The sequence below is a fragment of the Cetorhinus maximus genome, chromosome 2, assembly GCF_964194155.1.
Source record: "Cetorhinus maximus chromosome 2, sCetMax3.hap1.1, whole genome shotgun sequence".
Taxonomy (NCBI): domain Eukaryota; kingdom Metazoa; phylum Chordata; class Chondrichthyes; order Lamniformes; family Cetorhinidae; genus Cetorhinus; species Cetorhinus maximus.
Genome location: NC_135880.1, coordinates 93,859,118 through 93,874,659, shown reverse-complemented (window position 1 = coordinate 93,874,659; position 15,542 = coordinate 93,859,118). Strand labels below are relative to the sequence as shown.

General features: G+C 42.1%; 1 protein-coding gene across 2 annotated transcripts in view; it reads right to left on the bottom strand.

Moving 5' to 3' along the window:
- Window positions 1–1,680: 1,680 nt before the first annotated feature.
- The window catches only part of anxa1a (annexin A1a), a 28,247-nt gene continuing 14,385 nt past the window's right edge, over window positions 1,681–15,542 (bottom strand). For both annotated transcript variants that reach the window (XM_078567140.1, XM_078567131.1), the window contains exons 6-13: window positions 15,173–15,263; window positions 15,002–15,081; window positions 11,920–11,976; window positions 11,740–11,833; window positions 10,138–10,233; window positions 7,546–7,604; window positions 5,612–5,734; window positions 1,681–1,974 (exon numbers count right to left, since the gene is read on the bottom strand). In XM_078567140.1, the coding sequence (XP_078423266.1) occupies window positions 1,915–1,974; window positions 5,612–5,734; window positions 7,546–7,604; window positions 10,138–10,233; window positions 11,740–11,833; window positions 11,920–11,976; window positions 15,002–15,081; window positions 15,173–15,263 (660 nt within the window). In that variant the 3' untranslated portion in view covers window positions 1,681–1,914. The remainder of the gene's footprint in view (window positions 1,975–5,611; window positions 5,735–7,545; window positions 7,605–10,137; window positions 10,234–11,739; window positions 11,834–11,919; window positions 11,977–15,001; window positions 15,082–15,172; window positions 15,264–15,542) is intronic.

Sequence of the window (15,542 nt, the reverse complement as noted above, 5' to 3'; positions counted from 1 at the left end):
GAGCTCAAAGCTGTGGTTGGATATCCTGCAGTCTCTGTCATTGAAACAGCAACCTTGCACCTGTCCTGCTGCAGTCATGGCCACCTGGTAATGCAAAATAGTAAATTTTTGTATAAATTATTGAATGTTGTTGGATGAAGTTGCTATGGAATGGTCATTTTGTGGGACTTCTTTTCAGGAATGTCAGCAACAGAACTCATATGGTCCCTATCAAGATGCTGAAGGAAAGTGCATACAGAATATAGATGTACTTGATGCCTCCTCCTTTTCCCCCAGTTAAGATCACTGAATGCATGTTGATAAGGGCTTTCCCTCTAATTTTCCAGATGCAATAGACCACCATAAACTGGGACAAGTATTGGAGGATTCTTCCAGAGTAGTGATGGTAGCACAACCTTCAGCACCCCAATTGACTGCTCAATTTGAGTGAGAGAGAGAGAGAGAGTGTGTGTGTGAGAGAGAGAGAGAGAGTGTGTATGTGTGTGTGTGAGAGAGAGAGGGAGTGTGTGTATGTGTGTGTGAGAGAGAGTGTGTGTGAGAGAGAGAGAGAGAGAGTGTATGTGAGAGAGAGTGTGTGTATGTGAGAGAGAGAGAGAGAGAGAGTGTGTGTATGTGAGAGAGAGAGAGAGAGTGTGTGTATGTGAGAGAGAGAGAGTGTGTGTATGTGAGAGAGAGAGAGTGTGTGTATGTGATAGAGAGAGAGTGTGTGTATGTGAGAGAGAGAGTGTGTGTATGTGAGAGAGAGAGTGTGTGTATGTGAGAGAGAGAGAGTGTGTGTCATGTATGTGGTTAGCCCTTGTCACTGAGCTACCACCCTCATTTGATATGACTGAAAGATTGATACAGAGACTCTCACCCACTCGATGCAGTGAGAGATAAACTGGATGTTGTTAGATATGTTGAGCCTGGAAAAATTCCCAAGTGTGAAATTGGAGATCTATGGTTACATTCACCACTGACTGCAATGTCCTCACCTATTCTGAGATTGTAAATCTAGTTCTAAGAGGTGGCAGAGTCCTGTAAGCATCTCCATTGTGATTCACAGACAATGCACTGCTCCTAGCTTTAGCAAAAATAGGAAAAGTCCTCCCTGAAAACTTTAGGTGGAGAGGGAATCCTACTGAGAATTCTCTCTTTTGCTTCCTCCCTGTACCTCAATCAGCTCATCTGGTTGCTGCCTCTGCCCCATCTCCCTCCCAATGCTGCAACTCAAGGACTGTTACTACAGCACCCATGACTGGAGCAAGTGATGCAGTCACAGCCAACCTCCTTCCCCTGCCATGCCCCCCCACCATGCAGCACTGCTCCCTATAGGCTTCCAACTTTGAGGAGCTACTTAAAGCCTGTAGAAAGTAATAAGCAACTAACCTGCAAGTAAACACAAATGTGAAGTGAGGAAAAAAACTCAACGAGTGGTTGGGGTCTGGAATGCACTGCCTGGAAGTGTGGTGGAGTAGGTTCAATCGAGGCATTCAAGAGGGCATTGGATGATTATTTGAGTAGAACCCATGTGCAGGGGTATGGGGAAACAAGGCAGGGCAATGGTACTAGGTCATACTCATTTGGAGAGCCGGTGCAGACACGATGGACCAAATAGCCTCCTCCTGTGCAATTAAAATGGAGATTCTGTGATAGACAATAATCCTTTTTACATAGCGCTGATGGGGTGGGGAAGCCTCATGCAGTTAAACATATATTTAATTATATGTGTTCAAGAGGGCAACAATTGGCATGGCAGGTTCCAAAAAGAAAGATTAATTCAGAACATTTTATTTGCACCAATAGGATATTCAATGTTGTGCCAATATTTATATCATGACTCAACAACTTTAGAATTAGCTTCATTGCTTCATTATTTTTACAACTTCACTGAAAACAAACATATCCACAGGCACTTAGATCAGCATCTGTTAATCATTCATTGCTTCCACATAGAGCCAGCAGGATTTTCTCGTAGTCTCCCTTCGTGTCATCCTGTGTGAAAAGATTAAAACAAAAGCTAAGGTTGGTGCTATCATACACAAGATTTTTGCTTTTGACTACAGACTGGGCCAAGTTTGGAGTAACTTTTCAGGTCATTTAAGACTGAGAAACATTATGGCCAGTGATGCTTTATATACAAATTCATTTTTACATAAAAAAAATGTTGAGGCTTAGTCAAATGCTCATTTACAGCAATTATTGGCCTTTGCTTCATCTCCAGTCCAGGCTTGTATAAAGCACTGCAGCCACATCAGAACCCAAAAATGCTGATAGTCAGCAGGGCTAATGTTTCTTAATAGCCTGAAATATAGGTTCTGACAAAAAGCTCGATTTGAAATGTTAACCTTACATTCCTCGCCACTCAGACCAGCTAAGTGTTTCGAAAGCAAATGCGTGATCTTCACATTCAGTGCTTGGCATTAAGGAAAAGCATTCTAGTTCATACTGTTACATACGCAACATAAAAATGGAGGGTAGTTTTATTCTCATCTCAGCTATATTTAATCTGTTACTTCAAGGGTACTCAGTTCAGTTAGGGTGTTACACATTCTTGCTTTTTATAGATCCATGTTGCCTCAAATTTCTTTTGTGATCAGCTACTCTTTTCTCAATTAGATTCCAGTAACTTCCCCACAATAATGTTAATGTTAGTCCTACAATTATTTTTTGCCTGGCTTCGCACATATACACACACACAAAAAACAAACAAACAAACCTCAATGTCCCATTGGGTGAAGTATTGAGGAAACAGGCATCAATAGAAATAACTAACCACTTTCCAAGAGGAAAGACAATTAAAATAGTGCAGAGATTTTAAACTATGAGGGCAAGATAGTAGGGAATGAGGTGATGGCATAGTGGTATTGGTCACTAGATTAGTAATCCAGAGACCCAGGATAATGCTGTGGGGACTTGGGTTCGAATTCCATGGTGGAATTTGAATTCAATAAAAATCTGGAATCAAAAAAGTCAAATGACCATGAAACCATTGTTGCTCATCATAAAAACCCATCTGGTTCACTAATGCCCATAAGGAAATCTGCTGTCTAGCCTATGTAACTCCAGATCTACAGCAATGTGGTAGACTCTTAAATGCCCTCAGGTCAAACATGGGCAAGGAAACCTCCTGCTGATTACCATGTACTGTCCTCCCTCAACTGATGAATCAGCACTCCATTTGGAGGAGCACCAAGGGTGGCAAGGGCACAGAAAGTACTGTGGGTGAGGGAATTCAATGCCTATCACCAAGAGTGGCTTGGTAACACCATGACTGACCAAGCCTTAAAGGACATAGCTGCTAGACTGGGTCTGTGACAGGTGGTGAGGGAACCAACAAGAGGGAAAAACATACTTGACCTCATCCTCACCAACCTGTCTGCCGCAGATGCATCTGTCCATAACAGTAGTATTGATAGGAGTGACCGCCGCAAAGTCCTTGTGGAGACCAAGTCACACCTTCACATGGAAGATACCCTCCGTTGTGTTGTATGGCACTACCACTGTACTAAATGGGATAGATTTCAAACCGATCAAAGCAACTTAAGGTTGGACATCCATGAGGCACTGTGCACCATCAGCAGAATTGTACCCAAACACAAACTGTAACCTCATGGCCTGGCATATCCCCAAATCTGCCATTACCATCAAGCCAGGGAATCAGCCCTGGTTCAATGATGAGTGCAGGAGGGCATGCCAGGAGTAGCACCAGGCATACCAAAAGTGTGGCGTAAACCTGATGAAGCTAGAAACAGGACCACTTGCATGCCAAACAGCATATGCAGCAAGTGATAGACAGAGCTAATAAATCCCACAACCAACTGATCAGATCTAAGCTCTGCAGTCCTGCACATAGTCATGAATGGTGGTGGAGGAAGAGGCAGCTCCATAAATATCCCCATCTCCAAATGATGGGGAAGCCCTGCAAGTCAGTGCAAAAGATAAGGCGGAAGCATTTGCTACAAACTTCAGCCAGAAGTGCTGAGTGGATGATCCATCTCGGCCTGCTCCAGAGGTCCCCAGCATCACAGATGCCAGTCTCCAGCCAACTCAATTCACTCCACGTGACATCAAGAAATGGCTGAAAGCACTGGATACTGCAAAGCCCTGACAATATTCTGGCAATAGTACAGAAGACTTGTGCTCCAGCACTTGCTGTCCCTCTAGCCAATCTGTTCCAGTACAGCTACAATACTGGTGCCTACCTGCCTATGTGAAATATTGCCCAGGTATGACCCATACACAAAAAGCTGGACAAATCCAACCCAGCCCATTACGGCCCCATCAGTCTACTCTCGATCATCAGCAAAGTGATGGAAGAGATCATCAACAGTGCTATCAAGCGGCATTTGCTTAGCAATAACCTGTTCACTGACACTCAGTTTGGATTCTTCCAGGGCCACTCAGCTCCTGGCCTCATTACAGCCTTGGTTCAAACATGGTCAAAAGAGCTGAACTCCCGAGGTGAGGAGAGAGTGACTGCCCTTGAAATCAAGGAGCCCAAGCAAAACTAGAGTCATGGGAATCGGGGGTGGGGAAAACTCTCCACTGGTTGGAGTCACAACTAGCACAAAAGAAGATGGTTGTGGTTGGAGGCCAGTCACCTCAGCTCCAGGACATCACTGGATGAGTCCCTCAGGGTATTTCCCTCAGCCCAACCATCTTCAGCTGCTTCAATGACCTTCCATCATAAGGCCAGAATTGGGGATGTCTGATGATTGCACAATGTTCAGCACCATTTGCAGCGACTCAGATGCTGAAGCAGTCCATGTCCAAATGCAGCAAGACCTGGACAATATACAGGCTTGGGCAGACAAGTGACAAGTAACATTCGTGCCACACAAGTGCCAGGCAATGACCATTTCCAACAATAGAAAATCTAACCATCACCCCTTGATCTTCAATGGCATTACCATCACCGAATCACCCACTAACATCCTGGGGGTTACCATTGACCAGAAACCAAACTGGAATAGCCATATAAATGCTGTGGCTACAGGAGCAGGTCAGAGGCTAGGAATCCTGCGATCAGTAACTCACCTCCTGACTCTCCAAAGCATGTCCTCCATTTACAAGGCACAAGTCAGGAGTTTTATGGAACACTCCCCACTTGCCTGGATGAGTACTGCTCCCACAACACTCAATAAGCTCTACACCATCCAGGACAAAGAAGGCCACTTAATCGGCACCACATCCACAAACATTCACTCCTTCCGCCACTGACTCAGTAGCAGCAGCATGTACATCTACAAGATGCACTACAGGAATTCACCAACGGTCTTTAGACAGCACCTTCCAAACCTACAACCACTACCATCTAGAAGGACAAGGGCGGCAGATAGATGGGAACACCACCACCTGGACATTCCCCCACAAGCCACTCACCATCCCGACTTGGAAATATATTGCCATTCCTTCGCTGTTGCTGGGTCAAAATCCTGGAACTCCCTTCCTAACAGCACTGTGGGTGTACCTACACCACATGGTTTGCAGCAGCTCACCATCACCTTCTCAAAGGCAACTAGGGATGGGCAATAAATGCTGGCCCAGCCAGCAAAGCCCACACCCCGTGAAGTGAATAAAAGAATAAAAATAATTGGACTTGAGCTCTGATTAATGAACGCAACCTTACCTTGATGGCTTTGTAAAGGGTTGTTCCATATTTTGCTTTGTATGCCACTTTGATGTCCTTCAAATCCACTTCAGAACGGGAAATCAGAATTCTGATCAACACTTTATCTCTGGTGCCATAGCCCTATTCAAACAAAGTAGGATTTAGCAGTCAATTTGAAAGGACAGGTCTGAAGCTGGCTTTTTCTATGATTTATTGCAATATTTTTCAGTAAAAGTGGCACCACAAGGGCACAGTACTATAGGTGATTCTGGTGCTGGGCTAATAAGGCTGGTCTTGTTTTTATAACAATATAAATTCACTAATCACTTGTAGGAGATTGGGTAAACATGCTGTGGGTTCATTTATTAATAGGCACATGAGAACATTGGTACAAGATACAAAACTTGAAGACAGAGCTGCACTGTGCTCTGCTCACAGGCAAAAGTGAAATTAAGACTGGATTATATGACACACTTCCCTTCTGATGTCATGCTGCTATCCCTTAAAGACAAATTACAACAAGGTAGATAAATTCAAATCTGAATTCCATAAAGCTGGAAATTGATAGGCTACCACAAGCAAATGAAAACATTGCTTTATTAGGGCAAGGAGAAAGCAATTGTTTAGCCATATGCACAAGTCTCACATTACATATTGATAGCCATTTGAAATCACTAGCTAGGCTGGTTATTACAAACATCTTCCCTGCCTGATATCATAGGATAACAGCACACCACAGAATATAGCCATTCAGCCTACTGAGTTTGTGCTCCGTATCACTGCAATTTTTTCTACATTTATCCAACACCCTTTAAGCTAAAGTAGAAACTGTATCCATCACCCTCACAGGTAATGCATTCTAAAATCTAAGCTAGTTATTGTGAACATTTCTCATGTACCTCTGGTTCTTTTGCCATCTTTGATTTCTGGTCATAGCTTTCAATGGCTGAAGAATGGTTAAAAGTAAAAAAAGGGAAACGATTCATGTTTTTAAATAACACCCATTAAATCTTAGCTTTCTCTGCTCCAAGGAGAGCCACCCCTGCTTCTCCAAGTCTATCCATGTAACTGTAACCATTCACCCCGGAAGCATAATTTCCTCTACCCTCTCAAAAACCTTCACATTTTATAGTGTGCTGTCCAGAATACTCCAGCTGGGGTCAAACTAGTGTTTTATATTGGTTTAAAAAGTTCCAAGCTTTGTACTTGGGCCTCTAATACAAAGCTCAGAATTCCATACACTTAACCTGCCCTGCCACCTTCAACGATTTCTGCATAAGCATCCTTATGCCTCCTCTCTCTAACACCCCTTTAAAGCTATCATTTGATACGTGTGGTATTTCTTCATACCAATACATCTCAATTTTCTACATTGAATGTTGTGTCTCCTTTCTACTAGGAGAAGTATGTCATCTTGAAGTTTATTACTGCCTTCCTCATGGTTCACTATCCTTTAATGTGCTCTGTAATTTTTAAAATCATGCCTGGTACCTCCTAGTCCAACTGTGTCCTTGAAAAACAGTAGTTATCCTAGGACTAAACCTTGGGAATTCTACTGCATAGTTCCCTCCAGTCTGAGAAACAGTTAGCCAATTACCACAACTCATTCCTTTGCCAATTCTGAATCAATGCTGCTACTGCCCTTTCCATTAAATTGGTTTCCAATTTTGCTAACAAACCTAATTACCCCACTAACTAGTACCCACCGATTTCTCTTTCAGTCAATGCCATAATTACTGCGCACATTTTACTTGGACACAGATTGCTTTAAAGCTTTCGCATCAGCCTTTGAAAGTCAATGCTATTGATTATAGGGTGCATCAATGTCCACCTGGTATGTCACTTTCAAAATTAGCACCTCTTCCATTACAACTCACTCCCCACAAAAATAAAAACACATGGATCAAATCGGATCTCTCCCAAACTAGAAAAAAGGTGTACAATAAACTCACCTTCATTGAATTATACAGTTTCTCAGCGAAGTAGTCTGGTTTGTTTCCTATGCATTTTACTGTGCAAAAGAAGTTGCCATGAATAAAGTGAAATTTCATGAGTTTAATTCTTGTTGGCACAAGTAATGCTGCTATATGCTACTATTTCTGCTGTGTTTATACAATGGAGTTCAAGTCCACTAATGTAATAGGAAAGTGTGGAGTTGCAGCACAAATGCTAAAATGGAATCTGGATAAGGTCAAATTTAATGAGCAAACTTAGACATTATGCCTAAATATTTTCTACTAGGTTTTAACATTTTGCAAAAATATTTACTTTTTGTTGAAACTCATTTTGCCACATGACATCATAAGAATTAGACCCAGAGCAATTCCAAAGAGTTGAAAGTTGTGTTCTCACATGGAGAGCACAAAGAATGCTGTCAAAAGTTATAAAATGCAATTGATTTGCTGCCAGCTTCCAAAACACTTTCCAGAAGACTATAAAGTAAACCACAGGAATGCTTTCTTGTGGAAATCAATTTAAACCACTGACGTCAAATAGATAAACTATTTTAGTGGTCTGAATTTTTAGAACAGCAATGAAGTTAGTGTAAATTACAGTCTGAAGACAGAGTCAAATCCCAGTTAGTCACGGCAACACCCTAGCCATGATATTCCTACAGGCTCAGGGGCCCAGTGTCAGGCTCAAATGGGGGTCAGAAGCCCACATTATGTGGGAAAAAGAGTCAGTGACCTGTGATATTCACTGAATAAGTGCATTTCCCACCATACCCAACATGAGCACTGCTGCCAAGGTCAGCATTGTTAACCATCCCTAAATTGCCAAAGGGGATTGAGAGCAGCTTTCTTGAATCTCTAAAGGCCATCTTGTGTAGGTACATCCTAAGGTGTTCTCTGGCAGTGAGTTAAGTTTTTGGCCCAGCAATAGTGAAGTAATGGCAATGTATTTGTAAGTCAGGATGGTAGGTGGTATGGAGCGGAACTTGGTGATAGTGTTCCCATGCATCTGCTGCTTTTGCATTCTTAGGTAGAGCTTGCAGGTTTGGAAGGCACTGTTGAAGGAGGCTTAGCTGCAGTGCATCTTGTAGATGGTACACGCTGCTAACACTGTGCATCAGTGGTAGAGAGTGAATGGTTAAGGCAATGGACAGGATGCCAATCAAGCATCCTGGATGGTGTCAAGCTTAGAGTATTGTTGGAGCTGCACTCATCCAAGTGAGAATTCCATCACACTCCTGACTTGTGCCTTGTAGACGGTAGCCAGGCTTTGAGGAGCAGGGAGGGAGGTGAGCTATTCACTAGAGTTATATGGCTGGTCCAGTTCAGTTTCTGATCAATGGTGATGCCCAAAATGTTGCTGGTAGGGGATTCAGTGATGATTATGTAATTGAATGTCAAGGGGAAGTGGTTAGATTCTCTCTTGTTGGAGATGGTCTTTGCCTGGCACCTGTGTGTTGGTGCAGACTCGATGGGCCGAAGGGCCTCTTCTGCACTGTGATTGTGAAATGTTACTTGCCATTTATCAGCCCAAACTGACATTAGGCTCTCCTTCCGACATAAGCACCTAAATATCATTGCTTTCATGTATAAATGCAGGTAGATTTTTGCAAATCTCCAGGTCAGCTGTATTGATCTAGATTCTCATCCTCCTAACTACAAGTAAACTTGGTCATTAAGTGAGTTTAGCTGCAGAGTGTTGGCTCACAGTTGGAAATGGCAGCCATGGTAGAATAAAATTGAACTTGTCTTCCATTTTTAAAAAAATGTTCCCATTAGGAAGGGACGCATACACCAAGAATAAAAATTGTGGTATCTTTCTGCAAAATAGTATGATACAACACTTCTAAACATCACTTATGTTTAGAAGTGCTGCAAGTTTGCTATTTTGTCAAGGCAATTTAGTAAATGGGTTTTTAGTGAATGAGCGCTTAAATAAAAAGTCTGCGACAGGCACTTAAACTTTTAATCAATCAATCTCAGCATGGGTCCTGAAGTCTGCCCATGATGGATATTGGTCAAGTTAGCTCAGTAGGTGCAAGGGCAAAGAGTGATGGGTGGGAAGCATAAGTTGGCACCAAGTTTACATATGGGCAGTGAAGGTGGGTGGATGGTATGAGGTGGCATGTGAAAATGGAGGGCTGTTTTAAGTTTGTGTTTTTTTTTTAAAATTAAAACTTCAATGCCGGAGCACGAAAACAGGCCTTCTGCTCAGCCTGCTTCAGCACCTGCTGTGATCACTTGGCTTGACTCCCAGGGAACCCTGCCACCCTGGAATGAAAAATCCAACCTGCCAGGCACTTTCTCCCAGGTGGAGTTTGTGGAGCTGGGATACTTTGATTTTGCACTCCCAACTCTGGAGTGAAAATCCAGGCCTTAGCTTCCATAAAGACCATCAGAATACCTGGTGTGCTTATAGCAGCAATGGCTGTTTATTCACTCTAACTAGCATCAATTTTAAACTAAGTGATGCTTTAGCACCAACAACTGACCAATTCTGCTCTAGAGTTGAGACATCACTATAATGGTTACTTTGCAGATTTAAATAGAATTGGAACATTTAACAAAAAGTTTAAATAATGTTTCACATACCCAAAGATATGAGAGCATTTTCTATGTCCCCTTTCAGTTCAAGATCCAAGGCCTTATCAACCTCATGTTTACTGTACTTGGTGTACCTCTCAAACACTGGAAAGAATACAGGGCAATTAATGACTGAATTCCCCAGTAATCTGCCAACTTCATGAGCATTTTCACAAGTCATACTATTACAATTTAAATGTAAATTATGAAGTATGAAGATTTTGCTTATGTTTCAAATTTTTATGACTTTTAAAAGTCAGATAGCAATATTACATGTTCTCTTTATAAAAAGACTGCAAACCATGCAATGTTAAAATCAGAAATCAGGTTAAATTACAGTAAAATCATTCTGAGCTTACTGTGGGGTCAATAACATTGTTCACTTTGTTGCGTAGCTAACTACTCCAGTAGTTCAGCCAAAGAGTTTAGGAAATTAAGTAGAAGAGTCTCAAAAGAAACAAGCTCACTCCACACATGCTTTAATCTCCTTTCCAGCAGTCTCAAGCCCATTTACAACACTGTCTCCAATTGTTTCCAATTCATTACCTTGCATGAAACCGTTCTGCTTGCTTGTCATATGGTGCCTTCACTCAAGGAGATGATTTCTGGTCATAGCATACAATGTACAGTACTCAGATGGAGCTATGTTAGTGTTCTTTCATAGGATGTCGGCATCACTAGCAGGACTATCCTTAATTGGCCTTGAACTGAGTGGCTTGTTAGGCCGTTTCAGAGGGCAGTGGGGAAGGTGGCAGATTTCTTCCCCTAAGGGACATGAACCAACCAGGTGGGTTTTTATAACAATTGATGGTAGTTTCATAGCATCATTGACTGAGACTAACTTTACATTCCAGATTTATTAATTGAATTTAAACTCCATCAGCTGCCATGTTAGGATTTGAACCCATGTTCCCCAGAGCATTAGCCTGGGCCTCTGGATTACTAGTCCAGTGACATTACACTACACCATCTCCCCCTTTCAAGGATTGTTCTCCAATAACTTAGTTCTACTTTTGATCACTATGTGGGATGATAATTCCTAACTAACTCCCAAATGCTGATTTTATACCTGAAAGCCCCCCCCCCCCGCCGCCACCCACTTCAGGATGGTTGCAATTCAGGCCCCTTCAATATTTCAGCAACAAACAAGGTACAGTACAGTGCTCAAGTGCTGCATTATTAGAGTTATCCTTCTGACAAGACCATTGAAGCCTTATTATTAAAGTGTTCATTAACCTAAAATGCCAAGATAACTTTCCTTACCCAAGGTTTAGAAAATGGAACAGAAAGGATATTGGAAGAGAGCACAAGATTACTTGGGAGGTGTCTACCTTCAGACCTAACATTCTGAAAACTTTAATCAAATGAGTAATGATTTTAATGGAGTTAAATGGATCACTTAACTGACAGTATGATCCATGGTAAGCAAGGTGGGTTTTGTGCCAAGAACCATTCTGACGGGCGACTGATGCACAATTTGTTACCATTGACATAATTGAAAAGGTCAATTAAGATGCAGAGTGCTAACAGTAGAACAAGATTATGAGCAAGTCACAAGTGTTTGGAAGAGTTTCTGCACTACAAAGTATTGAAAATTTGGTGAGCTCTTACCTGTCTGCATGTGTGCAGAATTTCTGCTTGTAAGGATTTTTATGAAGGTGTCAACATCAGTTCCTTTTCTTTTCTCACCAGCTTCATATAAGGCCTAGATTAAACATTCAAGTGTAGTTCCATGGTTACTAACTTTTTTTTGCCGCGAATGTAGCGTTTTGATAGAAGTAATCAACTCACCCTCGCATCGTCATCAGCAAGATCATGATCCACTGCACAACTTTCATCTCTGGATGCCTAGCAATGTAAAAGAGATTTTAAAATGATGTTCCAGTCACGTTTGAAAGTGTTTTTTTTTAAATTTGGGCCTTGAATGGCACCAATGGAATTTACAGTCAAACTACTGCTCCCAATACATTTTTTTTGTTTACAAGTTAAACGCTGGATGCTGGAAATACTCAGCAGGTCTGAAACAGTTAATATTTCAAGTCAACTAAAGGAAGGTAGAAATGGGATGGGTTTTATGCTGTTCAAGACGGTGGGGGGGGTGGGGGGAGTGGGATTGGGGGTGGGGGGAAGGAGGAGGACAAAAGGTTTGGTTTAGGGTAAAGGGCAGGAGAGATTAAATATGTCATGGAACAAAAGGAGCGGTAATCGTTGCAGAAAAGAAACAATAGCACTTGTCCAAAGTGAATATGAATGGCAGCATAATAAACAGCTCTGTCTAAAGGCAAAAAAACTTGAAGAATTGGCATATGGCAAAAACAGAATCAAAATGGGGACAGAGTTTATGGTCTGAAATTGTTGAACTCAATGTTGAGTCCAGAGGCTGTAAAGTGCCTAATTGAAAGATGGTGTGCTGCATCTCCAGCTTGCAGTGAGTTTCATTGGAAACTGCAGCAGGCCAAGGAAAAGAAATGAGTGCAAGAACCAATTGGTGAATTAAAATGGCAAGCAACCAGAAGTCTGCAAGCATGATTGAGCTGAGTGAAGGTGTTCTGCAAAGTGGTCACCCAATCTGTGTTTGGCTTCCCCAATGTAGAGATGACTGCACTGAGCAGCAAATGCAGTACACCAAATTGAAAGTAGTACAAGTAACTTGCTGCTTTGCCTGGAAGGACTGTCTGAGGCCTTGGACAGTGAGGAGGGAGATAATAAAAGGGGAGGCAGCACTCTTCCTACTAATGCACAGGAAGATGCTATGGAAAGGGGATGAGGTTTTGGGGGTGATTGAGGAGTGGACCCAGATGTCGTGGATGGGACAATCCCTTCAGAATGTTGACAGAAGAAGGAAGGGAGGGGAAGATGTTTTTGGTGGTGGCATAACACTGGAGGTGCAGAAATGGTAGAGGATGATCTTTTAAATATGGAGGCTGGGTGTTGGAAAGCAAGGCCAAGGGGAACCCAATCATGGCTCTGGGAGGGAGGTGTGGGGGTGTGGGGGTTGAAAGAAGTGTGGGAAATGAATCAGACAGTGGAGGGCTCCTATCAACCACATTGGGATGAACTTTTGGTTAAGGAAAACAATGATATATCAAAAAAACCACGGTTGTGGAAGTTACATCATCAAAACAGATGCAGAGAAACTGGGAGAATGGAATGGAGCAAGACATGAGGAAGTATAGTCAAGCTAGCTGTGAATTTAGGCTGTCTACTATTCACTATATCTGCTGAAATGAAGGCAGAAGTCAAGGAAGGGAAGGGCAATGTTGGAGATGGACCATGAGAAAGTGGAGAGAGAAGGGCAGAATTTGGAAGAAGAGCCGATGAAGTTTGAGTTCCAGGAGAGAGCAGGAAACGGTACTGATATAGTCAGTGTACCCGAAAGGGGACCACATTTTTCTGTTTCCTTCCACTGACGTTTTCTGCATCATTCAAGATGTAAATTTGATGTCAGGTTTTTTTTAAAAAAACCATCCAGGAAGTTACAAACAAATATCACATTTCTCTTTCCCTATCCTCTTAGGTGAAGCAGTGTGCTGAGGCACAACAGTTCGAAAGGTACAAGCAGCCTGTCAATACCTAGCTTAATGCATCAGTGTTGCTAATTTACCTCCTGAGGAAAAAAAAGCACCAGCCGCCAAGCCAGATGCAACTCATCTGATATTCATGTCCTTTCCAGCAACGGTTAATTAACAGATTAGCAGCAAGAACATTAGTTGCATTGTCTTCACCAATTGTTACTTGTCTGCTGTCATGCCAATTTTAAATCAGCTAACTCCAGACAAAGTATTTGACCAAAGACAAGCATTTTTCCATATGATTAAAACCTTAGTGCATTTATGATTTATTGGGCCTTACCCAGATTCAGGTATCCCATGTAGAAGTGCAGGAGCTCTCCTTCTGTTCTGGCTAATATTTCTCCCTCAACAAAATCAGCAGATTGGGTTAACCAGTCCTTCAACAGCACCTTCCAAATTCACGACCACTACCATCTAGAAGGACAAGGGCAGCAGACACATGGGAACACCACCACCTGGATGTTCCCCTCCAAGTCACTCACCATCCTGACTTGGAAATATATCGCCATTCCTTCACTGTCACTGGGTCCAAATCCTGGAAATCCCTACCGACAGCACTGTGGGTGTATCCACACCACATGGACTGCAGCGGTTCAAAAAGGCAGCTCACCACCACCTTCAAGGGCAACTAGGGATGGGCAATAACTGCTGGCTCAGCCAGTGAAGCCCACATCCCATGAAAGGATTATATATAGTGCAAGTTTTCTCCTATTTTGATTGCAGGCGGTAGGTGCTGAACAGCTAATGCTATTCAGTATTTATGCACAATACAAATCAATTGACTGCAGAAAATAAGGTGCAGTCAACAAATCAAAAACACTTTAGTTCTGCAAAAAAGAAGAAATGAGTTGTTTGACTAGCATGAAAGCACATCTATAATTGGTTTTGTTGTTCCCCTAAATGAATATAGATTTCCATGTACTATCATCTCCTTTTAAAAGTATAAAGAGTCGGTCATTGCCGTACGTCAGACTGCTCCAATACAGATACCTGGAATATACACTTGGGGACCAACTATCCATGTTAGTGAAGCCAACTGTAAGCTCATTTGAGAATTTCCTCTCGTTAGTCATAAAGAAATCCTTTCATATTTGTTATTTGCCTGCTTTTGGGACTGCACCAAAACATTTGAAATAGCTTGAGCTGTTCATTTATGCTTGCTTCAGTCTTATTGGTGTTTACTTTGTGCTCAAAAGGAAATATTTCTCCTAGGTAGTTATTGTGCTTAGCACACTTGTAAACCAGAGGCAAGACTGAAAATCTTTTGTTGCTGTTGTGAAAGTAGTTCAGTGTCGCTATACCTTAAGTAGTGCGATCAAAGCTTTTTGGAATTCCCCAGATGTATCTAACTTGATCCGTTCCTCCAGGTCACTGCTGAATTCTACAAAAAGAAGTCCAAGTATTAGTAATCTGTTGGATGGTGACCCATGTGCTTTTCCATAATCCTTTTAGATTACATATTAATGCATTACCTTCTTTGTAGACTTTAATAATCTCCTTTATCTCTTTGTTGCTCCTAGATACCAGGATCTCTACCAGACAGTCTTCATCAGTACCTAAACCCTATCAATATACAATAACCTTTGTTACACATCAGTCCAAATAGAAGGTTATGCAGACACATGGGGAATGGGAATTTATTAGAAATTTAGCTTACAATATTCACTGTGTGATTCCTTCTCCTTTCTCTACTGTCGGGCTGAACCAGGCTGCCACCAGTCCTATGCTATGACCCTATATCCTCTAAATCTAGGGTTGCCAACCTCCAGGATTGGCCTGTGGTCCAAGAATTGAAGATCAATCTCTAGGACACTGATGTGTCCTACCCTGGAGGAAAATCGG